Here is a 25,497-nt window from a genome sequence, read left to right as displayed (position 1 = left end):
ATCCCCTCCCACAGGATGACTTGCAGATTAGCCTTCAAAGGCAGGGGAGCTGCAAAGAGACCACCGCCTTTGATATGTGAATCTGGCTTCTCTGACAGGAGAAGAAGCTGACCCCCTTTGTCCAGAGCCCTTTGGCCCCTGAACAGGCGGGAGAATTTGCTAGTCAGATAGATGTGTCCACCCTTGGTTTAGTACCTTCCCTGAAGGTGGCCTACCTGAAGTGGGGGAAACTTTTCAAAGTTAGCCATTTTGGTGATGGCAAACTTAGGTACTCTGGGACAGGGATAGGCCCACATCCCTCAGGAAGTAGTCACATAGGGGGTGTAGTGACCCTAGGGGTCGGTGTCTTACTGGCTACTACCCTACACTTCCCTAACTCCTCAAAATTCAGTATTTAGGGGAGTCCCAGGCACAAGAAAATCAGATCCTGCTGACCTATAAAGAAGGAGGACACCAAAGAGCTGCAAAGGCAAAGACTGATGAAGGAGTACCTGACCTGGCCTCAGCCCTGCCGGCCTGTCTGCTGTTCCCGTTGAATTTGTGCCTAAGTCATCTTGTCTTGCAGCTGTCTTGCCTCTGAAAGACTGCCTTCAACAAAGACCCAGTACTCCCACATACTCTATCCTGCAGGCACCCCCAAGAAGGACCATGAGGACTTCAGACTCGCAAAAACCAGACGCGGCCAAGCACCACTGCCCTAAGCCCCCCAGCCTGAGTCGAAGTAGGCCAACAGTGTTAGTATGGTCCCCAAGCCCTCAAGAGATATACTCCACCTTGGCTTCACACATTGTGAACGCTCCGATGTCGCCTGCAGCCTCTATGTGCAGGCCCCCTCAACCACGAGTGCTCCCAGACGAAGAAATCCGATTCCTCAAAGACCATATGCACTCAGCCACTTCAGCCCGGGGAAAAGAGGACCACCAGTATCCCCACATCCCCTAGCATTGCACAACTTGAACTTTCTGGTTGGTTCAGCCCAACTGGCCTCTCAGTCCAAACCTGCAGCCTCTTTTTCCGCAGACCGATCTCCATTGACTAATATTGGGCATCCAACTCTGTATTGCGCTGCTGCACCCAGCCTCCCTAGTGCCGCTGGAGGTGACCTGCTGGTGCTGCCTTGGCCCTTGGCCCTTACTCACATTAAGTCCAGTAGATTGGTCTTGTAAGTCGCTCTACTGTACCTGCATGCTATACTTGTTGTTCCTCCCATAGGATAACATTGCAGCTTCAGAAAAATGCACTGTGTCGACTTTTAAAAAATAAAAGCATTTCTCTTGAAGAATGTACTTACCTGATCGTATTGAATCTGGTGCCCAAATATGTATAAAGATGCATGTTATTTTTATTAATTGGTGTAGATCTTATTGAGACATATGCATCATTTATTGACTATTGTGTGTATTTGCAGATGTCTAACACTCCCCTCTGATAAGCCTAAGGCTGCTCAACCACACTACCCCCCAGAAGAGCACCTTGGGATTACTAGAGCAAGCCCCTGTCCTCTAGTTCGGGAATACCTGGACTCTTTGCAGAGTATATCTTGTTTTGATATACTATATAAAGAGCCAGCTTCAAACAGTAAGAAGCTTCCTCACCAAACAACGGTAAGTATTTTTATGTCCCAAAGTTATACCTCATTCGATTTAAAACAAAATGTGTACCCTATTATGATAATCATTTTCAGAATTCCTTCTGCTCTTTCAGTGGTAGATAATTTAGATAAAATCAACAGAAAATAGCACAGTGCCCCAGGTAGGTGTCACCACAACATTCACAGGATGGGCGAGCAGGTCTAGCTGTAGTACTTACATTTATGCCGGGTTGTCCAATTTCACCTTTAATCCCCTGGTCACCATGACGCCCAGGAAGCCCTAAAGGACCCTAAAAACATTGAGAGCGGATGTTAGACTTAAGCAAGAACATATTAATTCAGCACTATGGTAGTTGTAAAGACGATACCTATACTTTTAAACAGTGGCAGACTAAGGACTGGGCTGGCATTACTCGAAGAAAAGTTTACAGTTCATTGGTTGTCAATGAATGCTAACTGGTATTAGTGTGCAAAGTTCATTTATGGTCAGGTATTCAACACATTCCTGTGATTAGGACATGATGTGTAAATGATGCCTTCTGGCAGCAGCTGTAATTGGAGCTAGTTGTCATCGTCAAATTAATTCTACACTCTGCTAAATGGCTCTTGCAAGGCTTCCTATATGACAAGTGGAGTGGCAGCTGTGAAATGATCACCAGTCTTTCCATTTGTTGGGGAGGATTTAAAGTATACTTCGAGGTGTAAAGGGAGGTATGATATAGGGGATTGTACAACAAAATATAATATACAGATATACCTTCTGACCTAAATATTGTGCCTTAAATATCATTTACTATATTATTGCCCTTTAAGTGTAGATTTTCTGTTATATACTCAATGGGGCAATACATTGCTGATGATTTTAGGACACTATTTATGTCAGATGATATTCTTACAACAATATTCTTGAACCTTGGTTCCATGCCTATTTCGGCCTCTTCTTAAGGGAAGGATAAGAGCGACAAACGCGAAGGGCCATTGTTGGATTCCACTTATGCAACTATAGTCTATGGTTCCTTGGGGCCCCTGAAAAGTTTATAGAAGTTAGAGAATTGTCACTAGAGCTGTATTAGGCTTGCTCTAGAACTCCCATGTCACCCCTGTACAGATGAAACTCCACTGGTTATCTATAAATATCTTGTGCTTTTTGTGGCCTTGAATGCTCTTCAATTAGACTAGCCAGATCATTGGAGAAGTAGGCTTATCTTGTATACTCCTTCGAGAGAAACTCAATGTAAAACTAAAATTCCTCTGTTAGTTGCCCATGTTGAGAGAAACACTATAGCAATCTACTACAAGCAGCCGGCAAGCGTCTCTCGAGCTCGCTTCACATTGACATCAAGAAGTTGCAGAACTGGTTTAGGCACTCTACAAGTGAACTAAACTAAACTGAAACAAGTGTTGCTTCTTTATGCTGCTTTCAACATATCCAATCATTAATGCCATCAACTATCCTTTTATCTACTGGAGTCTTCCCCATGTCCAGCTTAAGTGAGAATGATGCCTTATGAGGAAGACATAAAATAAAGACGAAAACATTACATCATTCCTAGCCTGATTCACTAAATGCATTTTTAATATATAAACTTCAAAGAGAATATGTGATGCTTTTATGGCTATATTTTTATTTGGTAGGTTCTGGCCCCCACACGGACAAGCTTCCTAGCCTGATCAATTTCTCCTATGTTTTTGGTTCACACAGTTACCTTTAATGAATGGGAAAAATGTTCTTCTAGTGAGAATGTGCAAGCTTTATTTTGGGCTCTTGAACATGGCCCTATTCAACCTTTAGATAGGGGGAGAAATTACTGGTTACCATCAGGCATAGGGGGCAGGAAGTAGAGGATACTGCTAAGGTGATTCATTGGCTAGAGTAGTAGACAGGATACACAGAAAAAGAACAGGCAGCTTGGGTGGCTGCCTGTGATCTACACCAGCCTCAACACGGAGGCCATCAGCTGCTGAATTGCAGATGTGCCCACTCCACTTCCCGTTTGGGCCTGGGTATTACACTGGGGAATCCAGGCACTGAAGCTGTAAATACTGGAGAGATGGCACTAGGACATGCTCGAGGGATCCATCTGAACAGTCCCTCATGAGACACTCCCAGTGACTCCTGGGCCAAGCACATGGCTGCAAAATGGGAAAAAATTATCACGGACAGACCAAACTGCTGTTTGAGGTGAAGCACAACAGGGGCCCTGTCATCAGATGGCCTGGACATCCCGCAGATGGCCTCTTAGGATATGGATGACCCAGGTGCTAAATCGCTTCTGCTCCACATGCAAAACAGCCTCACCTCCATCAATGGAAAGCTGGACATTCTTATGGCAAGAGTGGACAAGATATTTGACAAATTTAATAAGCAAGAAGAGAGACTATCTGATGTCAAGGCAAGGATCTTGTCCCTGGAACATCGCACAGTTGGACATAACTATTTATTAAAAGTTGTGAAGGTCATCCAAACAAAGAACGAAGACTCGGAGGCCAGGTCCTGGTGTAGCAATTTGTGACTAATGGTCCTGCTGAAGTCCATCAACATAGAAAATATGTCTGACTACATGGAAACCCTCCTCAAGGAATTATTTGGGGCAGAAAAGTTCTCCCCCCTCTTCGCTGCAGAGTGAGAGCACCAGTCCCTGGGACCACAGGCCATGCCGGCAAGCCCCAAGGTGACCCAATATAGCCAAACTCTTCAACTTCAAAGATCATAACACTATCCTCTGGCTCACAAGGGAGAAGCAAAATTTACTATGTGAAGGTAATGCTCCCTCTATCTTTCCAGATTTCACCCTGGCTGTCCAGGTGGCTCACCATGAGTACCTGCCACTGAAACGTAAGCTGCAACAGCTGGCATCCCATATGCGACCCTCTGCCCTGTGCTTTTGAAGGTCACCCATCGCAAAAAGTCACATATCTTTCAAAACCCACACAGTGCAGTCCCATGTGTGAAGCGCATCATATCAGAGACTGGCATGTCAGAGACTTGACAGGTTTTTGTGTGGAAAAGTCTTCCTTGATTGAGGGCACCTTCGGCACCTTTTTTATTGGTAGCTGCTGGAAGTGAAATAGGGTTGGAAAGACGCAGTCAATGAATGGGAGATCGACATGCAATAATATTCATAGCACAGCCCACTCTGTACTTGGAAGACCTCAGCTGAAAGTTAAGGTGGGCAGTATTAAAAAAGCAAATCTAGATAAAATTCACCCAGTGGCATGAGCTGGCCTGGAGAATAAGCACAGCCCCCTCACTGAATAAGAACCAAGTGATACATTGCAGCACGGAACAGAAATTATATAAATTATCATCCTCCCCAAAGGAGGGCGCTTCTGCGTGGAGGTGCACTGATAATGACTGAGGTTAATATAAGACTTGATGTGTTAACAAGGGCTCAGCAACTGTTTTCTTAAAGAATCAACAGCCCCAAGCACCCACTGGACCAACCGCTGGGGTTTGATGATGTGCATCCAACAGTGATAGTCTCAAGTATCTCAAGATAGTCAAGGCCCCTGCCTCTTTAAGTTGTTTGCCAAGTACCTCTAAGGGTCCAGGCAAACGGGATACCAGGGCGGTCACTCATTGCCAGTCATAGAGCCCAACAGTGGATCCCGACTTTCTCCTGCTGCCCTCCATCGCAATCTTCATTTGCAGCTGGTACCGTAGCTTACCTTGCTCTCTGGCAGGAGAACTCAGTTACTCATAACATGATGCATAATGCTGCTCTCTAGGGGTGGGGCTTGAGAGGTGCCAATGTGGCCACCTGGTGGGGAACAAGCTATCTGATTGCCGCTGCCTTCTGCCCAAGGTCCAATTCCAGGCCAAAGCAGTGGTGGAAAAAGTTCCTGAGTGCCAAAGTCGAGCAAGGGGGAATGTTACCTACGCCTTCCAGGCACCACTCTTCAGTGGTCATGGAAGCCATCTTGGTACTCTGCCTGGAGGAAGGGGAGAACGACTGTCAGGAGGAAAATCCCAGAATCAGGGCCCATAATTCACCACCTGCCAACTTCTCCCGGTGCACAATGTCTCTAGTTGCCATGCATGTTTCAGAGAACGCTTAAAGACACTTTTGATTGAATCAGAGGCTACTATCAGGTCTCGTCCAAAAGAGCTCAACTAGGTCACATCTAGACAAATCCCAATGCTGGCCAATCCCAACATAGATTTTTTTAATAAATGCTGTGTCCATAATTTGACTTGTAGACAGATGCTGTAATAACCCCATTCATCTTCCAAAGCAGGAAGAATATGATAGAAAAACAGCAGGCTAAATCAGATTGGTTTGTCATGTAGCAGATATAAGCCATGCAATCTGATAGCCAAGTCTAACCAGGAATAGCCCATGCCAGCTTGACCTTGCTCTAAAATTTAGTCTACTCACATGCATCGTTAGATATATTGAACATTGTTCATAATTTAAAATTGATATTAAAACTAATAAAAAAAAATAGATACTTCATGTCGAGACAACTTTCAAAACATACTACTAACAAGTTCTCTTATTTTTAATTTGAGATTTTTTTAATAAATGCTGTGTCCATAATTTGACTTGTAGACAGATGCTGTAATAACCCCATTCATCTTCCAAAGCAGGAAGAATATGATAGAAAAACAGCAGGCTAAATCAGATTGGTTTGTCATGTAGCAGATATAAGCCATGCAATCTGATAGCCAAGTCTAACCAGGAATAGCCCATGCCAGCTTGACCTTGCTCTAAAATTTAGTCTACTCACATGCATCGTTAGATATATTGAACATTGTTCATAATTTAAAATTGATATTAAAACTAATAAAAAAAAATAGATACTTCATGTCGAGACAACTTTCAAAACATACTACTAACAAGTTCTCTTATTTTTAATTTGATATTAAAACCAACTTCAATGGATGTTGCTGATTGGTTTTCTGGATTTAATCGTGGGGTGCATTCATTTTTCTGGCAAAAGGTACGTTGCTTGATCAAACTGTCATTTCTTAAATTAACGTGCACTTTTTTTGCTATGGCAAAAATGACTTTAGATTTTCGAAATTGTCAGAAGGGGCCACTGAAAAGGACAAAGACTACTGCCTGTTTAAGCTGTGGTCAAGAGGAGAAGCCGCCATGAAGAACATGCTCCGTGAATTACCATAAGTTGTCACTGCAGAGCCGTGAGTGCTACTCACCTATAGCAGCGTCTGCAGATCTCCGTCCCACCCGCGAGCTAAGCACTCCCAGAGACTCTGCTCGCGGCCATCCCTGTAGGAGCAGGTAAGACTGATCATAGGGCCGGAAGGCCTGGGGAAACTTTTTCTGCCATTAGCCCTTCAGAATGCTGGAACACTTGACTGTTAAAAGAGCCAGAGTGGGACTCCTGAGATCCGGACTACTAGTGCGGCCTACCCTGAATGTCACCCATAGCGAATGGGGAATAACCTTACCACTAGTGAGAGGGAAGTGAGACACGGGGACCTGCCTATCGAACACTAAAACTCTGAAAACAGAGGAGTGTGTGTACTGCATATCTATGCTGTATTTCACTTTGTGTTGGTATATAAATACTCCTTTGAATATAAAAGCAAGTATTTGACTGCAGAGTCATTCTTGCTACTGCTCAACGTACTTTGAGTTGTGAGCCTATGTTCACTCCCATGTATCTATCTCGTCCTCCCACCCCACGAGTGGTGAATGGCTACTTGGCCCAGTTGCTCAAGATCAATAGTATGCGGGCCCCAGGAAATCAGGAGTAAAACACCTTAAACCCCGCGATTGGGCCCAGTAGCTCCTGCCTGTCCTCTGAAAGGGGCCCTGACATACAGTAAGCCACACTTGTTGCATATTTAAATATTTCAGATTTTTTAAAATATTCTTATATTCCAGATAGCTTTTAAATTGATTCAAAATATATATGAAAATATGAACATTGCTAAGATTATACTTGGGGTTTCTAGTCACATCTAGATATTAAAACACTGCGGCTCTAGGCTGCATGCCGTGCAATATGAGAAAATGTAATAAAGGCATTTAAAAAAAGCATATTACCCGTATTCCTCTCTCCCCGGGATCTCCTGCGAGTCCTGGCTCTCCCTGGCGGACACAGAATAAAATGTAAAAATCCAAACAATCATGCGGTGCAGTGCACTGAAATATTCTGCTAATTGATATGCACTAAAAATCATTCGTATGTTATTAACAATAACCATAGTAGTATACAAAAAAAAAGAGAATGGTGAATATCGTTTATGATATATATATAATTTTCAGCTGAAGAATATGTGACACCAATTAATAAAAGCAGAATTTAGCAAAAAAGTACAAAACAGCTACACTAATTTTGATTAAAATTAAATCCATTTCAGCAAGCAACGAATTTTAATTTAACAACGCACTGTATCAACATTAATTAGTTCATGCCCGTTCTGTACGCATTGTACATAATTATTACTGAAGTTTGTGAGGATTCCAAGCTGTTGGGTGTCTTTTCAAGTGTGATCAGAAATGTAGCCTGCAGACAGTCAAAGTGTCCAGGATTCTGGTGTGGCGTTCTTAACTCATATACTTAATGTAACACTAGCATAGCTTGCTATGACTCCAGCTTGAGAAAAGTGATGGAACAAGTCAATTTGACCAGAATGCCAAGCTTCATCTAGTTTTAGTGTTGAATAGCCTAGATATGCAATTGGCTTGGAAAACCAACTCTTTGTAGCAGCTTTGCAAAGGAATTCTAAAGAAAAAAACCCATGCCTCTTCCTTAATTGGACCCAAAATTAGGCCTGGGCGGTAAATTCTGTTCCGCTTGCGGAATTTAGGTAATTTCGCATTCTGCAAAGAATGCGGAATTGCCAAAAATTCAGTGATCTGCGGTTTTGCGGAATTTTTTGCTTGTTCGCCCTTTCAAAATGCGTGTACGCAAGATATTTCTCCCCGAGCATGCAAACAGCGTTTGCGAACAGGAAAAAAAGCATTGTGAACGTGCGGAACAAGCAATTCCGCGTGTTCGCTAACTTTTGCGTGCTCGCAGAGATTTTTTACCATATCACTGAGTTTTGCCTAGCGCGACTACGCAAATTCCGCCCACACCTACCCAAAATCTTGCCAATTGCGGAATCACTATTGTGTGCTACTATCTACCTGCACTAAAGATACGCTGCAGCCGTATTTGGGAGAAAGCTTCTCCATTACATTTTTAAAACCTACGCCAGAATCTATATTGTCCTATTCAAAATTGGGAAAATACATCAACACTGGCAACATCAAAGACCTTAGGAAGGCTGTAGATCTGTGATCAGTGCAAGGATTTTTAGCCCATATTCTTTGATGCTGCCATAGTCTCCTCGCGAAAGACTAAGCGCCACACCAGTGGTCTGACCGCCCTGTTACAAGTAAAGGGGTCGGACTGCCAAGCAACTGCTATAACCACCAGGGATCAGAGATCCCTGGTGGTGTTGCAGCGTTCTTGAGGCCACAATATGCTTGGCAGTGCCACTGTGGCACCACCTGGCACATTACGAATTTCCTCTCCGCCACAGTTGTTATGGCGGTGAGCCCACTATGAAAACTGTGGTGGAGGGGAAACACTAGGGGGGGTCAACAGGGCCCCATGTTGCCTCAGGTCCATGCAGTGCATGCAAGGGGGCATGTGTTGTGCCCCCCTGTGTGCATGAACCCCAGTTCCTGCACAGCATGGACTTTAGAGTCCATGCTGTGCAGGAACAGCATTTGGCGCTCTCATTGTGGTGCCCATTTTCAGAGACATTGCTATGGGAACACCAAACAAACTACAGCTAAGCACGAGAAAATTCGTAATCTGGTGGACGGTGCTCAGGCGTCTTTGGCAGTGTGGGAGTGGGAGCGGGGCGGCGGCGGGTGTTGCCAAAGTCGTAATTGGACCCTAAGCTTCTTACTTCCAACCTTTTGACAATTGGATAATAAATGTGCCACCGCTGTACAAGAATGCTTTAATACCACAGACATATAGATAGCCTGTAAATTAATTATACAGATCAAGCTCAGTGCATTGACTCAGCAATGAAAAGCTTTTTTTTACTTAACTGACTTGTCATGTTTAGCCAAAATCAGTGAGCATTGCTGAATTTTTTTAGCAATTGTTACTTGTGAGGAATCTAAATAATGTCATCTGATCGACTTGTCACTTAGGGGTCTATTAGGATGGTAGACGGATGGCCGCCGCCAGGCCAGCAGCAGCAACCGCCGAACAACCTGGAAAACCGCCCGTCCCATTAGCATGGCAGTGATGACCGCGGCGGTGAGATTATCCGCCCACCACTTTTCCGCCGGTAGCAGTCCGCACACCTGCTTAGCAGGCGGAACTGGGCCGCCAAAACGGTGCCGGTAAAGGGCCAGGCTCCGCCGGCATGATTATGATGCCAATGGTAGCCAGCCTTTCCGCGGTGGTGGGACCGCCATGGAAAGGCATGTGGAGAATGTCTCTGGGGCCCATTGCGTGCCCCCAATGTGTTGGGGGGTGTGGTTGGCCCCCCTACATGTCCCTGTACCAGGTGGCAGGTACTCTGCAGTGCCTGCCATGCAGTGCATGGACATGCAGGACATGCTTTTTTGGACATCGCAGTGGTGCTGCTGGCAGCAGCAACCGGCCCAATGTTAAATGCAGTGATCCGACCATCGCGGTCGGATTATGACTGCAGAGCATACTAATTGGACCAGCGGGTTTCCCGCGGTCCTAGAGGGCGGTGTTTTCCCGCTACCATATCGGTCAGAGTGATTTTCCGACCGCCATCCAAATGGACTCCTTAGTTATTATAATGTTTTTATAGCTCACTCAGCTAGACTGCTTCTGTTTTAACATCATTGATATTGTATTGTTTCAACTAACTGTACAATAAATTATTATTAGCGTAGCTTGCATGGTGATAGTGTGGTAAACGCAGACCTAAGATGGCTGACACAGTCAGCCACTTGCTGCTGTGCAGTGCATAAAGGTAGCCAGCATATTTGTCAAATACTGTATACAGTGAATTGCTGCTATGTAGTGTTTGAAGGTAGCTGACACATTTGTAAATTGTTGTATACATTGGCAAAATAGGAGCCTTGTGTTTGAAATAGTAATTGTCTTTGGTACCGAAGGAGGAAAAAATAAGTATGTTCTCATTGTCCACAGTTAGCCATGACTGGTGTTTTATAACGACCACAGAAAATTTTAAAACATTAAGATGGCCGAGAGGGATTTTAAGTTGCAGCGCACACTACATAGCCTTGAGAGAGGATGTGGCATAATGTCTGGAGCAGCAGATTGTGACGCTGAGGAACCGGATTTGAGTCTTGGGATGAGGCTCAACATCCTGTGATTCTGGGAAAATCATTTAATCTCGTTGCCTACAATGGAATGTGTCGTTCTGTAATGCAAGTGGTGCTCATGTAAAGAACTGCAATACCTTCCGGTCGAGTTCGCGCTACTCAAATTAATTAATAAATAACTGTCCCTGTTCACTCACAACATAGAAGACAGACCACAAGTAAGTACATTGAAATCTGAACCTTTTAAAGGACACCACACATAAAGGCAGCATACCAGGCACCCTCATCAGATACAGTGGCACACACTCTGCACCCCCCAAACTTAGCAAGGAGGACATTGTCATGGGACATGCCTGTGTAACTTTTTCCTGCAATTGTGTCTAGATTTTAAGTAAACGTAGCAAGAAGCAAAATTGGATCTGGCAATGCCCCTCCGGTGGTCAATCGGATAAGAAGGTCACCAGGGCATACTGGGAGGGATTGTTAGCCTCTATCACACCTGACTCACATTAGACGTATTGTCTTAGCTGCTCTGATGGCCTCTTGGCCACCAGCGGGCATCTCATTTACACAGTACATTGCCACAGTGGGATTATTAGGGTGTCTCTAAAGTGAGACATGTCCATGTGCCCTCAGAGTAATACACACTTACCCAAAGTGGTTTAGGGTTTAGGTGCTTGTACTTACATTATAGTGGTACCCTGGAAAACGTAACACCACCCTCATCAAGCCAAAGTGTGGATTGCACCACAATTGTTTCACACCCCCATCAAATCATGCACGGTTTTGATACTGTCCGGTCATGTGTGCCTTCTTGAACAAAGGTCCTGTGAAGCTTATGCATCTGACAGGATCAGAGGTCCAGGTGTGACTTTTTCATGTGTGATGACTAAAAGCATCAAACAGGTACACATTGTTTAGATGGTGAATGATTCATTGTGGATAACATTAAAATGTGTGTGGGCAAATCTGATGATTCACGTATTCTGCGAAGTGAACCGTTCATTGCAGAGGCGTGACGGCTGCCTTGATTTTTTTTTTAATTATGATGCAATAACCTTTTATTGAGAATGAGTTAAAATTCTATGTTCATCAATTGTATTCTATTTGCATTCGGGCACAAGCAGATTCCCAAATTGTGTACATTATTTGATATATGGATGATACACTGAATTTTATATTTTTATATAAATAAATATGAATGAATTCTTTCATAACAACGTGATAGAGTCAGACAGTTTTTGAGTTGTTTAAGCTGCTCATTGTATATTAACTTTTAGTGCATTTGCATTTAGCCCATGGCAGTATATTTGGGGTTTCTGTGCTGAAATCTTGCACAAAAGGGAATCTATTTTTGTTCTAAGTACGAACCGCCCTGTCCCTTTTGGCAGTGAAGGGTGAATCTCTGTGTATGTGGAGTACTATTTACCTTCACCAGGTCTGCACCCACTATTATTTATGGGCCAGATGTACCAAGATTTTTTCAGCTCGCAATCGGCCCGATTCGCAGAACCAATGGGTCGCAAATTGCGCCCTGCCTCATGAATATTAATGAGGCAGGTGCCTTTCTACCCATTGGGAATCAAAAACAGTGGAAAACACACTGATGTGCATAGCAGTTTCCGATTTCCTAATAGCGAATCACAAAAATTAGCTATTAGGAAATCACAAACGCAGGTCTATGTACATCTGGCCCTATAAGTCCAGCTTCTGCTTTTAAAATGTGTAGCAAGGCACACTCAGTGGTTGTGCATCTTGTGGCAGCACTATTTGATGTCTTTCCTGCACTGAATAGTGTTTTTCTATCTCACAATAATAAGCAGACCTTCCCTATGAACATTCACACACCACAAACCCTCTGTGCAGCCTTTCACTGTGGATTCACACTCCAGAATCAAGGCATGCAGACACTTGGCAATCTTACTCTAGGCCAGACCTGCTGCCTCTGGGCGACAGACTGGCCTCTGGTGTTTAACACACACTCCCACGTCTTTCTTCTAATACGCGTCTCTCACTTTTCTCCACATGGCTGTCGCAGATGCGGAGGTGGGACCTAAAATGGAGTCACTGCAATTTTCCAACAGCAACTGTTGGCGAAGGGGGCAGGCAGGCCATCATCTCCTGTGTGGTCTGGGCTCAGAATGAGGATAAACAACTCATTAAAATGAACTACAATTATCTTCTTCTGTGGCACTTGCACCTGGACCATGTAGCTCTGTGCTCACACATCTGATATCATGTGTACAGACGGTAAGCAAACAGCTATAGAAGCTTTTTCTTTCCAACCACAAAAAAGCATTAAGAAGACATTTACTATTCACTTGGCTTTGGGGCTCATCAGTGCGATAAAGTCAACATATCTTGCAAATTAGGAAGATGACAGTAGTGGCTGCTATCTGACAAAAGTGGTGGGGCAGCGTGGGGGGTTACCATAACAATAAATAAAAGCACGTACCTGCCCTCGCTGCCTTGCCGCCTCGGTCATCTTCTGCTGTTAGTGCACAGACTCCCCTACGGCCAACCCAGATGCTGCTCTCATGCTGGTAATACTATTACCCAGCATGAGAGCAGCGTCGGGATTGGCCTGAGTGGGCTGGTTTTGTGCTCCCACAGGGACTGGTGGCCTGTGCCTGCTCTTCTCTACATCCTGCAATGCAGTTTGGCTTGGAGAGATCTCAGTGCGCATGTTGATTTAGCTGTCCTAAAACAGGTAGCCAAACCGACATGCGCACCTGCAGCAGTGCCGACCACTCCTCCTTCAGTGCCCTCGTCATGATGGGCACACCCGCCCCTAACACTCGGCTCTTAAATAAAAATAAAATAGGTTTTTTATCATTTAATTTTTCGTGTTTGCACCTGCTGGCAGGAGTGCGACACTCCTCCACCATAACGAAGGAGCCGCCGCTGGAAGATGATGTAAAGTCATGCCATAAAATTAAGGCTATAGCAAGAGCAGCGCAGTAATACCTCGCCAAATACAGAATTGAGAAGACACTAAGCACCGTTGAGTACGTGTAATGCTGTGAGTGGATGTCACATTACCTTGCTTCCCTGCTCCCCCTTCTCTCCTGAGCTGCCCTGAGGAATAAAACAATGGTTGTGTTAAACTCAAATTCGACATTTTCACAAGTGGCTTCATGACATAAGCATGGCTGTGCATACACCTCAAGAAGCAGCACTTCCTGTATATCTTCTGACTCAATCCAGCGTGATGCCTGAATGTACTCTCAGGATGCAATATTTTCTTCTGATCTGAATATACATATCATGAAACTCGTCTGTGGAATGGATACATATTCCAAGAGGTCACCTATCTATTCTTACAGGACCTGCATATACTTATGTCCACCTCAAAAAGGAGCAGTATCTTTTTGCTACAAAGGGCTATCACCCACATGGAGTCATGTGACTAGCTTCATCATAGAGTACACACATAGGGGCTCATTAGGATGGCGGACGGACTTGCGTGCGTCCGCCACCCTAGAGTAGGAGGGACCGTCCGCATGGGCTGCAGCGGTCCCTCCGTGCAAATTAGGATGTGACCGCCACCCTGGCGGTCACATCCTGGATATTTAACATTGCGGCGGGTGCAGCTTCAAGCTGCACCCGCCGCAATGTTAAAAAAGCATACATTGCATATGTATGCAGCAAGCAGCAGGCACCACGCGGTGCCTGCCGATTGCTGCATACATATGCAGGGGGGTACCATAGGTACCCCCCATGTGCACCCCCCACCCCCCTTTACCCAGGGGGCCCGCAACGGGCCCCCGCAGTGAAGCACCATAGGCTTTTACACGGCGGAATATCCGCCGTGTAAAAGCATTTCTTTCTGTGCATCCTAATATGGTGGACGGTGTCTGAGAGACACCGTCACCATATTACAGCTTTTCCGCCGCGGTTGTAAGCCAACCACGGCGGAAAAGCTGCGGACGGAAAACAGGACCCACCAGCCATCCTAATGTGGCGGTGGGTCTTTGGTTGGTCCGCTGCGGTTTTTCCGCATCCTCCGGGCCGGCGGTGGATTCCGCCGGCCCAGAGGATGCGGAAAAAACGCTATCCTAATGAGCCCCCTAGTGAGTCCCCTGGGTGGACTCAAACCCACTTCTGGGGGGAGCACGTTAATGTTATTTGTAAGGAATCCTGGTAATTGTTAAATATTACCTAAAGGTAACTTACTTTCTAATCACTTTGTAATCAAGGGACCTATGGCAAGTCAAAAACAAAAGTGGATGTTCATTGAACCTATTAGTTCACAACCATCTAATCAGGGCTGCATGCTCCAGCCGGCCTTTTTGTCCTGTGGGTCAAATAGCTTTCATCTGGACTAACAAGATCCCTAGTTAGTACCACTGGTCTGGCTATTCTATTTTGACTTATTCAACGTTTCAAGTTAAAAACACACATATTAACATGCATCTACTCCATCCATACAACCTACAACACCAAACCAGTATTTTCGTTGGTTAAATAACACTGCATGGGTATTTCCAGGCTTCCAAATCAGTGGATACAAGAATGATAATTGTATAAACATCATATTCATGAAACACAGTTTAATGTTTATTGGTGACTTTGTGTGGGTGAGGACCCTTTTTAGAAAAGGATATTACTCCTGCTTTTTGAAGTGGACTTAGGTAATGAGCAGTGGGCGACCTCCTGTATATGTAACATTGGCTATCTCTGGGGAAGGGGAGGTAACCTACCCATGTAACCTTCTCCCTCCCTGTTTTCTTGTTGAAAATCACTAATTGCAGCTTCTACAAATGCTGAATCGGATTTCCTCAGCTTGCACAGCTAATGACAAGATGGCTGCAGGTGCTTCAAAGACTGTAATATTGTTAGTCTTGTAGCGATATTTCAGCACTTTGCTTTTATTTCAAGGGGCTTTCTCGGTTAAGAAGGAGATCTCAGATTATGGTAGTGTGAGAGCGATACTTATACCTTTCAGGTTTGTAATGTCCCCTCTAACTTTTCATCTCCCTAGGTCTCTGAGCGTGAGGATTCCAGTGGCAGTGAGTGCCCACTACATACCTTATTGAAGCACATGGGCGGGTTCCATATGGATCCTCATTTTACAGTCATACGCTTTTTGTTGATGGTGACAATGTAGAGTGCAGCAAAACTGCCTACTGAGGCCCTTTGTGCTGTTGTTTCTTCCCTCCAAATGATAACTTCGTTATTTCTCTCATTTGCTTTTCTTTTCTACCCCCTTCTCTATTGGAGCATGTCTTCACAGCTCAGTTACAGAAGCCATGCAGGGACATGATCGTTCTTGGAGGACATCTCTGCCTCCTCCTCCTCTACATACATGACTGCCTCTTCTACTACTCAAAATCTCAAGTAAGTTGCTGATACTATTATATATATGGGCTGCAGTTAGCAGTAATGGTTGATCAGAACCCTTCTCACAATCTCTCAAATATTCCTTGGCAATCATGGGTGCAGGATGCAAGTTCTGCAAAGCTCCTTTTATGGTCAGATGGGGCTACTTCCCATGGGGCCATGGCTAGACTATTCTATCTTGGTCAGACCTGCTCCCTCAGAGCAAACGTTGCTGTATCTTCATACAATCTGCCACCAAACGTGTTCAGCAAAGTCCGTAGTGTGTAGACACTGCATGTTGTCATGTATGATGACACTTCCGGGGACTGACCAACCGGAAAAAACTGTGTTTGGATATTTCCAAGGTACTGTGATTAATAATAGATGAATGGGGGAACGGACCAGCAGAGAATTTGGGATGTGACTGACATATCACATACTGAGATTTTTCCTATTGAAAGGTAAAGAAAGAGAGGCACATTAGTCAGGTGTAAACACTATATTAGTAGCTTTTCTGATGAGATAAGCAGACTGACTATAGGAGGTCATGGTTTGCCCTCAAACAAACACTATTCAAGGAAGATAGTAGCTGGAAAAACCAAGTCTGTGAACAATAGATGTTGTTTTTTCCACAGACGAAACACAAACACAGCTTTTAAGTACATTATTTATCTTAATCTGATGTTTTATGCAAATGGTCTCCTTGTGCTTCCTGAGTCCTTTATTCCAGGTAATGGTCTGGATGCTAATAAGAGACATAAATCAGGTTTGGCCATCACTGTCTTGTGCTTGTGCTGTGTGGAAAATCCTTTGGGTTTGTGGCCTTAGCTTGTCTCCAGGTGTCTTTGACATTACAAACCTTTAGCACGCCTGGCAGAGACCAAAGCTCCTGAGAACAGCTCCTCTATTTAGTCAATGATGGAGATGGAGTACAATCTGCACCCCTTCTCACATCAGTATCAACATCTGGGAGATGTTCATTCCACCACTTTGGCTTCACCCTGTCTTTAGCAACCAGGAAGACCTTATTGCCCATTGATCTTCTGACACCTTTCTTATGTCTAAATAAATGTCATATTTTGTATTCGGTTGGGTAATATGAGGTTGGCATTCAATATTGTATTGAGAAAATCTATGCAGTGCTAAAATACTATGTGGATGTTAATTTGGTGAAATTCCCTCTTTAGAATTTCAGACAAAAATAACACCCATCAATTCAGTCATTTACAGTCATACACAGGAACATGACTAATCCTTGCTGTGCATAAACCTACTGGCCTGATGTACTAAATATGGAATGTAAAAACTGGTCGCAGTTTTTCACCAGTAATTTTACAACCAGTAAAGAATTTCGCAAACCGATCTATGTACTAACAGGACGATTCATACAATTCTGATTCGGAGTGGCCTCTAATCTGATCTACCTTATGAATATTAATGAGATAGGCAATAATCACTCTGACTGATGGACATCTCCGAAATGGTGGCCTGCTAAGGTAGCAGATCACCATGTCTGTAATCGTCTTTAAATAAACATGTTTTTAAATGCAGCAATCCAGCCGGTTTCATTAAAAGGTGATAGTGGCTGCTGCAGGTGTGGGTTTTTTTGCAGGTGAAACGTGTGTTTGCATTGCTTTCCGGAGCATTATGGGTCAGACTGTTAGTAGATGCCCTTGGGTTGTCTGTCCCAGGTCGTGGCGCCAGAGGAGTTTAAAAAAGACATTTATTTAATGGAGGAACATGTATAGAAAGTGTGAGTGTCACATGGGTCAGTACACTGGCTTATGAAGTCCAGTCTATAGGTGTCCCTTTCCTGCATACTCATTCAGTCTCTACAGAGCTTAACATTTGTCTTGGTGCATTCTTACTGTTCTATCAGAATCTACTTACATCTTTACCTCTTAGTCCGGTCTCTCCTGGGGTCCCAGCTAGTCCAGGCTCACCTTTCTCGCCCTTCGATCCTGCTTCACCCTAAAGAGAAAATAGAGAAGCATTTGCAATGCAATAGGTCGCGCATTAATTAAGTTTGAGCTATTGGCATTACTAAATATTGCAACACCAATTGCAACAAAAGTCTATAAATTCTAGGCCCAAAAAAAAGAAGAAGAATATGTTTAAAAGTAAAGTGCGCCATACTGTGTGCGATTGCTACAATAGTTAGTTGTGGATGGATAACAATTGATGTGTGCACTGATGGCTGGTGGTGTGTGTGCCTGTAGAAATTGTGCACTAATGGCTGGTGGTGTGTGTGCCTGGTGGAAGTGTGCACTGCCGGCTGGTGGTGTGTGTACCTGGTGGAAGCGTGCACTGACGGCTGGTGGTGTGTGTGCCTGGCGGAAATGTGCACTGCCGGCTGGTGGTGTGTGTGCCTGGTGGAAGTGTACACTGCCGGCTGGTGGTGTGTGTGCCTGGTGGAAGCGTGCACTGACGGCTGGTGGTGTTTGTGCCCGGTGAAAGCATGCACTGATGGCTGGTGGTGTTTGTGCCCGGTGAAAGCGTGCACTGACGATGGATGGTGTCTGTGCCTGGTGGAAGTGTGCACTGATGGTCTGGTTGTGTGTGTGGTTGTGGTTGTGCGTGTGTGTGGTTGTGTGTGTGTGGTTGTGTGCGTGGTTGTGTGTGTGGTTGTGTGTGTGGGTGTGTGGTTGTGTGCATGGTTGTGTGCATGGTTGTGTGTGTGGTTGTGTGTATGTGTGGTTGTATGTATGTGTGGTTGTGTGTATGTGTGGTTGTGTGTGTGGTTGTGTATGTGCGCTTGTGGTTGTGTGTGTGTGGTTGTGTGTGGTTATGTGTGTGTGGTTGTGTGTGTGTGTGTGGTTGTGTGGTTGTGTGTGTGTGTGGTTGTGTGTGTGTGGTTGTGTGTCTGGTTGTGTGTGTGTGGTTGTGTGTGTGTGGTTGTGCATGTGTGGTTGTGCATGTGTGGTGTGTGTTGTGTTTGTGGTTGTGTGTGGTTGGGTGTGGTTGGGTGTATGTGTGGTTGTGTGTGTGTGGCTGTGTGTGTGTGCTTGAGGCTGTGTGAGTGGTTGTGTGTGGTTATATGTGGTTGTGTGTGTGTGGTTTTGTGTGTGGTTGTGCGTGTGTGTGGTTGTGTGTGTGTGGTTTGGTTGTGTGTGGGTGGTTGTGTGTGTTTGTTTGTGTGTGGTTGTTTGTGTTTGTGTGTGTGATTGTGTGTGTGTGGTGTCTGTGTGTGTGGTTGTGTGTTTGTGTGTGGTTGTGGTTGAGTGTATGTGTGGTTGTGTGTGTGTGGTTGTGGGTGTGTGCTTGTGGCTGTGTGTGTGGTTGTGTATGTGGTTGTATGTGGTTGTGTGTGGTTGTGTGTGTGTGGTTGGGTGTGTGTGGTTGTGTGTGTGTTGGTGGTTGTGTGTGTTTGTGTGTGTGGTTGTTTGTGTTTGTGTGTGTGGTTGTGTGTGGTTGTGTGTGTGTGGGTGTGTGTGTGGTGTGTGTGTGGTTGTGTGTTTGTGTGTGATTGTGGTTGTGTGTGTGTGGTTGTGTGTGTGTGTGGTTGTGTGTTTGTGTTTGTGTGTGTGGTTGTGTGTGTTTGTGTGTGTGGTTGTGTGTGCTTGTGTGTGCTTGTGTGTGTGGTTGTGTGTGTTTGTGTGTGTGTGTTTGTGTGTGTTATTGGCCCAAGACTAAAAATACAATTAAAAGACAGATTAGATAGATAGATAGATAGATAGATAGATAGATAGATAGATAGATAGATAGATAGATAGATAGATAGATAGATAGATAGATAGATAGATAGATAGATCGTACGTACATCAGGCCAGTTAAATGAAGAACCTTGCAACCTTGTACAAAGAAGTAAAGGACAGCGTTCTAGGGTATACACACTCGTAAACCAGGTACGCTCTGAAGACTACATATTTCATTTCCATCCGATTGAACTAACAGCAACCACCAATTACCACTACATCGAACATGCCTGGTGCCATATCAGCAGTATGCACTGTTTTTCAGGATGTTCTGTGCTCATGATTTACTGTAACATGTAATGTCATAGGGTGGAGTCACCACTACATGCTTCATTGGAGTTATTGGCCCTTTGGACTGGACTGGGGTTCAAAAGCAGCCCGGACAAAAGTGCTGAAACTGGACTGCTCGTGTGTGCACCAGGGTGATAGAGGAGCTCGCTGTTCCCCGAGCTGCTGCCGCGGAAGGTACTGTCACTTCATAGCTTGTGCTGCTCGCGCACTTCCACCTCAATACACATATGGACACAAATGTTCTCTGATCTGCTGAGGATAAGGCATCTGTTGTTTGTGCCAAGCCTTAGCCACATGGAAAGCGGTCACAAATGAATAACACTGCAGAGAGATGGAGCAGAGGGAGGTGGCAGGGATCAGAGAAGGGATGCTGACAGAGGAGAAGAATGTGCCGTGGAGGAGTGAGAGAAAGGGGAAAGTGGAGATAGAGAGAAGGAACAAAACGAGAGGTGTGAAGGGAAAGAGATGGGGCAACTCTAAATGGCATTAAACATGTATTTCCTGGAACGCAAGAGTGGAGAGCAGTTAAATGAGTGGGAAGCGGTATACAAACGAGGGAGCAAGAATCAAATGGTCTCCCACAAAGTGCTGAAATAAAAAAAAAACAAGCAAAGCAGTAAAGTGAGGGCTTCGGATGGCAAATGGTGATCACTTTTGCGGCCAATTTGATGTTCTCAGTGGCCGCGCAGCTCACTGAGAACATCAAAGCGGCCGCAAAAGTGATCAGCAGGTGGACAAATGATGCGCGCACGCGGAGCACATATACTGTACCCAATCCACACTTTGGGAGCACTTTTGAAAGCCCTCACTTAATAGTTCGCCAAAGCATCGCTAACGCGATGGCTTAGGCGAGACCTAAAAAACAAGCTCCAGTTTAAAAACGAGTGGGCTGTTAGGACCTTGAGCGAAGGGTGTGAAAAGAAAATAAGTGGCGGCTGGGGAACTGTCATACTGATGAGCCCTATATAAATTAACCACATTACATGAAGTGAACGTGGCAAGCTTTAATATAATTTGAACCGTACATATCAAATACAAGGCCTACCAAAGGAAAAAAGATGAAACAATGCAGAGTCAGATAGCTAGTATCACCAACTTAGAAACAGTGAACGAACATCAGGGCTCTGCCCCAATGCCAAAGCAGGCCATCTGCCACTGTGATGAACACAGATGACGTCAGCACTATCATATGCGAGAACTCAGTTGTTGCACCTTGTGATTCACAGATGGCTGGGAGTGCATGCATGCCACAGACAGGACCAGAAAGCATCTGACCATGAATGCTTGGATCTGACATTTCATTAGAAGCGCCTCTTCTGCAAAGGTCCCTCCACATATGCAAGATAAGTTTAAACCGTTCATCACTGACCATCCACACCCACTTCATATATTATTTCCACTGCCCATGCGCCAAAGAGCCTGCTCATAGGTCATGCCCACAAGACACTCAATAATAAAGGACCGACTATTCTTCGGAATAAACTACACTTCTACTCCCCTGCCAGACCACTAAGATCACAACACCTCGCTCTTGCCAAAAAAAAGAAAATAAAAAAGACCAAAGCATGTGGACGCACTTTCTCCTACCTGGCTGCACGACATTGGAATGAACTCCCAGTGGAACTCAGGCTAACTAATAATTACAATATCTTCAGAAAGAAACTCAAAACACATCTCTTCCCTAAAAACTGATGCATGACACCCGGCTAACCAAGTTCCCATCTGCTACTTTAGTTCTAGCGCCGTGACATCCCTTGGGATAAATGTTGCGCTCTACAAATAAAATAAATAAAATAGTTGAATGCCAGATACTCTACTTAGATGGCTTGGTGGGTGTATGAAGAAGGGAGAGCAAGAAAGACTACAAGAAACGCCATTAAATTCATTTTCCCACTCTCCTCCTTCCTTTCCAATAGACTGGGATTCGGACAATACAACCTAAAATGCTGCAAGGCAGAAAGACAGCACATGTCCAACTGGCTTCAAGTAGACAATGTCTACAAAGCAGTAGAGTAACAAGGATGCCATGGCCCAGGTGCAAGCTAGTAAAATGGCCCTTTTGATTGCTGTTGGGGTAGTAAATTCAGCAATAATGAGGGTTGAATGGCCAGCCAGGTGTCCGGGCCCAGGTGCCACTGCATCTGCTGCAGCAACAGGGGCTATGCCCCAGCCTCGGAGCGTCCTGTTCACACATGCAGTTAAACTGTAAAATTCGGTGAGTATTATTTGCAAAGAGCATACAGAAAACCTCATGTGTTAACCTCAGAGGGTGTGCCTCTGCTCTGGTCTAATTGAGAGGAAGTCTTTCAGGAGCCCGAACTTCCCTAATGATTTAAAAGATTGAAATAATAGGTACTCTCCAATTCATGGACCTGGGGGCATATTACCAACGTTAAGCGATATTTATCGCTAACAATGCTTAGCAACGAATTTTTTAACGCTAAGCATCGTCAGAAATTATCGCAGATAAACCTTGCTATTATCAAGGTTTATCGCAAATGCGATAAAAAACGGCCGCAATGCATGAATATCGCTGAAAAGTCAGCGAAATTCATACATTACCGAGCTAATGCTCTTAGCCATGTTATCCACCTCCCATTGGATAACATGGCTAAGAACTGCTCAGGGCAGGTGTTAGTTTTTGGAGATATTCGCTCTTAGCGTGAATATCTCCAAAAGTTGGTAATAGGAGATAGCGATGTTAGCGACTGTTTCCAGTTGCTAACATCTTGGCACGCCCACTTTGCATGTCATTCGTGATAAATATCACTGACATGCAAAGTGTGGCCCAAGATGGTCACTATCTCCTACTAGCTGTCGCTAACTGGTGTTAGCGACAGCTAGGTAATAGGGAGATAATTTTATCTCCGCTTTCTTGACTTTTAAAGCCAAAAAAGCGGAGATAACCCCCCTTGATAATATGCCCCCAGGTTTTTTATTGCCCAATGAAGCACAATCATAAGTTGTCCTCAATTTGACGAATTTCATAAAATAGATAAGACCAGCTTGATGAAACCCGGCTGACAAAACGACATTTTGGGGAACTGCCCAAAACGAGAAAAGCCATTTCCTCACAAATCTGAAGATTTTCATAGAAGAAATGGACTTTGGAATTCCAGATCCAGTATATAAAAAATAACACCGTACAATAGGAATTGTAAAAATGACTTAGAAGGTAGAGGTACAAATTTAAAAAAATCATATTTTTTTCTTTCTGAGTCACGGTAAACATAGAATAAAAACGATTGTGTCCCGGAAAGAAAAGAGAAGACAGGAAGGTAAGGAGCAGAAAAATACTAAGACTTGCACAGAAGATGAAGGAGGGAAACGTTGGTAGTGATCTGGCATATATGAACAAAAACATGTGGTAATGTTAATGCAGAAAAAGTGTCAAGGGGAATAAGGGAGAGTACAACATCTTCGTCTGCAAGAAAGAGACAAAAGAAAGGCCCAGAGGGAGTGGTGTAGATTTTTAAACACAGGAAGGTAATTAACAATGAGAAAACATTATGCACTACACCCCCAACACAACGCCTTATATTCCCGATATATCCTGGTTATTTAAAGAACCCCAAGATCTGGAATCGATTGATTACCAGCCCACAACATTACTTCACAGAAAATGAACCCTCAGTGTCCTCCTCATTGATTCTATGGGAAGCATACAAGCCTGTTCTTCGAGGGTGTTAAAAAGGCGATTCCAGGGGAGACAGAAGATGTCTGACTGCCGCCCCGAAACCCACCTTTCCGTATGGATTTGGCCGAGCGCCGTCGAGAGGCCTCCTTGGCGAGGCTCCTCTCCTACTATCGTAACAGCCGAGCAATCACACCACCACAGAGAGACACTACACCAGAGTAGGTTTAAGAGCCTTTATATAACGAATAAAGGCAAGATTCCGTAGCAATATGTACAGAGGGATCGTGGGATCCCAACAAAGTCTAATGTCCGGGGAAGGGGGTAGCGGGACAGTCTTGGTACCAGCTGGTACTGGGCAACCCTGCGCACAGCTCTCAATCCTCGTGCATGGGGGGGTGCCGGGAGCCGCGACAGCGTCAGCAGGGCTCGGCGGATGGTTCAGCTTGGTAGAGCCGCGACAGCGTCAGCAGGGCTCGGCGGATGGTTCAGCTTGGTAGAGCCGCAACAGCGTCAGCAGGGCTCCGAAGATGGTTCGGCTTGGTAGAGCCGCGACAGCGTCAGCAGGGCTCGGCGGATGGTTCAGCTTGGTGGAGCCGCGACAGCGTCAGCAGGGCTCGGAGGATGGTTCAGCTTGGTAGAGCCGCGACAGCGTCAACAGGGCTCGGAGGATGGTTCAGCTTGGTAGAGCCGCAACAGCGTCAGCAGGGCTCCGAAGATGGTTCGGCTTGGTAGAGCCGCGACAGCGTCAGCAGGGCTCGGCGGATGGTTCAGCTTGGTGGAGCCGCGACAGCGTCAGCAGGGCTCGGAGGATGGTTCAGCTTGGTAGAGCCGCGACAGCGTCAACAGGGCTCGGAGGATGGTTCAGCTTGGTAGAGCCGCAACAGCGTCAGCAGGGCTCGGAGGATGGTTCAGCTTGGTAGAGCCGCGACAGCGTCAGCAGGGCTCCGAAGATGGTTCAGCTTGGTAGAGCCTCGACAGCGTCAGCAGGGCTCGGCGGATGGTTCAGCTTGGTGGAGCCGCGACAGCGTCAGCAGGGCTCAGAGGTTCCAGGTTCCAGAGTTCTTATCAGGATCAGCCGCGACGAGGTCAGCAGGGCTTCGACTCCCAGATACAACTGCTTTCCTGATCCAGGGCTGGCCCAGATATAGGACTGGAGTCCTTTGATGTCCGGACCCTCTCGCCTGGGGGTCAGAGGGGCCGGGATGAAGGTGTCCAGACACCCAGCAGGCGGGCGGAGCCAGCGCCCAGGGAGGCCGGGAGCGATCGATACCAGGCGTCCGGGGAACGCCTGGTATCGTACTCCTCGAAACTCCTCTCCTCTCCTCCGGGATCCGTCAAGTGGCCACTTTACCAACTGGGTTGGTCTTGGTGCCACGATGTCGGGGCTTCGCTGGGCCATGGCCAGGGTTGGGTCGAGGCGACGTGCTCGGGACGTGATGGGCCCAAGATGGAGTCGGGCCTGAGAGGGTGGCCCGGGGTGGTGACCGGACCTGCAGAGTTGGGGCGAACCGGGTTCGCCGGGTTCCAGAGGGGGAGAGCCGGGGTTTGCCAGGGGCGGCTCTCGTCGAGAGTTCGTTGAGGGTGGTGTCCGGAGGGCGACAGCGGTTCGAAGGAGGGCCGATGTCGTCCAGGGTCCGCCATGCGGGAGGGGTAGGACCACGCCACGAGGCCGGGTCCAACACACGTCCCCTCCAGCTGAAGGCGGGGAGA

General features: G+C 45.6%; 1 protein-coding gene across 1 annotated transcript in view; it reads right to left on the bottom strand.

Moving 5' to 3' along the window:
- Positions 1 to 25,497, bottom strand: part of LOC144763327 (uncharacterized) — a 1,153,250-nt gene that overhangs the window by 624,411 nt on the left and 503,342 nt on the right. The window contains exons 43-46 of the mRNA XM_078648815.1: positions 18,055 to 18,135; positions 13,885 to 13,920; positions 7,609 to 7,653; positions 1,810 to 1,881 (exon numbers count right to left, since the gene is read on the bottom strand). Of these exons, the coding sequence (XP_078504941.1) occupies positions 1,810 to 1,881; positions 7,609 to 7,653; positions 13,885 to 13,920; positions 18,055 to 18,135 (234 nt within the window). The remainder of the gene's footprint in view (positions 1 to 1,809; positions 1,882 to 7,608; positions 7,654 to 13,884; positions 13,921 to 18,054; positions 18,136 to 25,497) is intronic.

This window comes from Lissotriton helveticus, chromosome 1_1, assembly GCF_964261635.1.
Source record: "Lissotriton helveticus chromosome 1_1, aLisHel1.1, whole genome shotgun sequence".
NCBI lineage: Eukaryota > Metazoa > Chordata > Amphibia > Caudata > Salamandridae > Lissotriton > Lissotriton helveticus.
The sequence above is the reverse complement of the archived record's forward strand: the minus strand, read 5'-3'. Positions and strand labels throughout refer to the sequence as shown.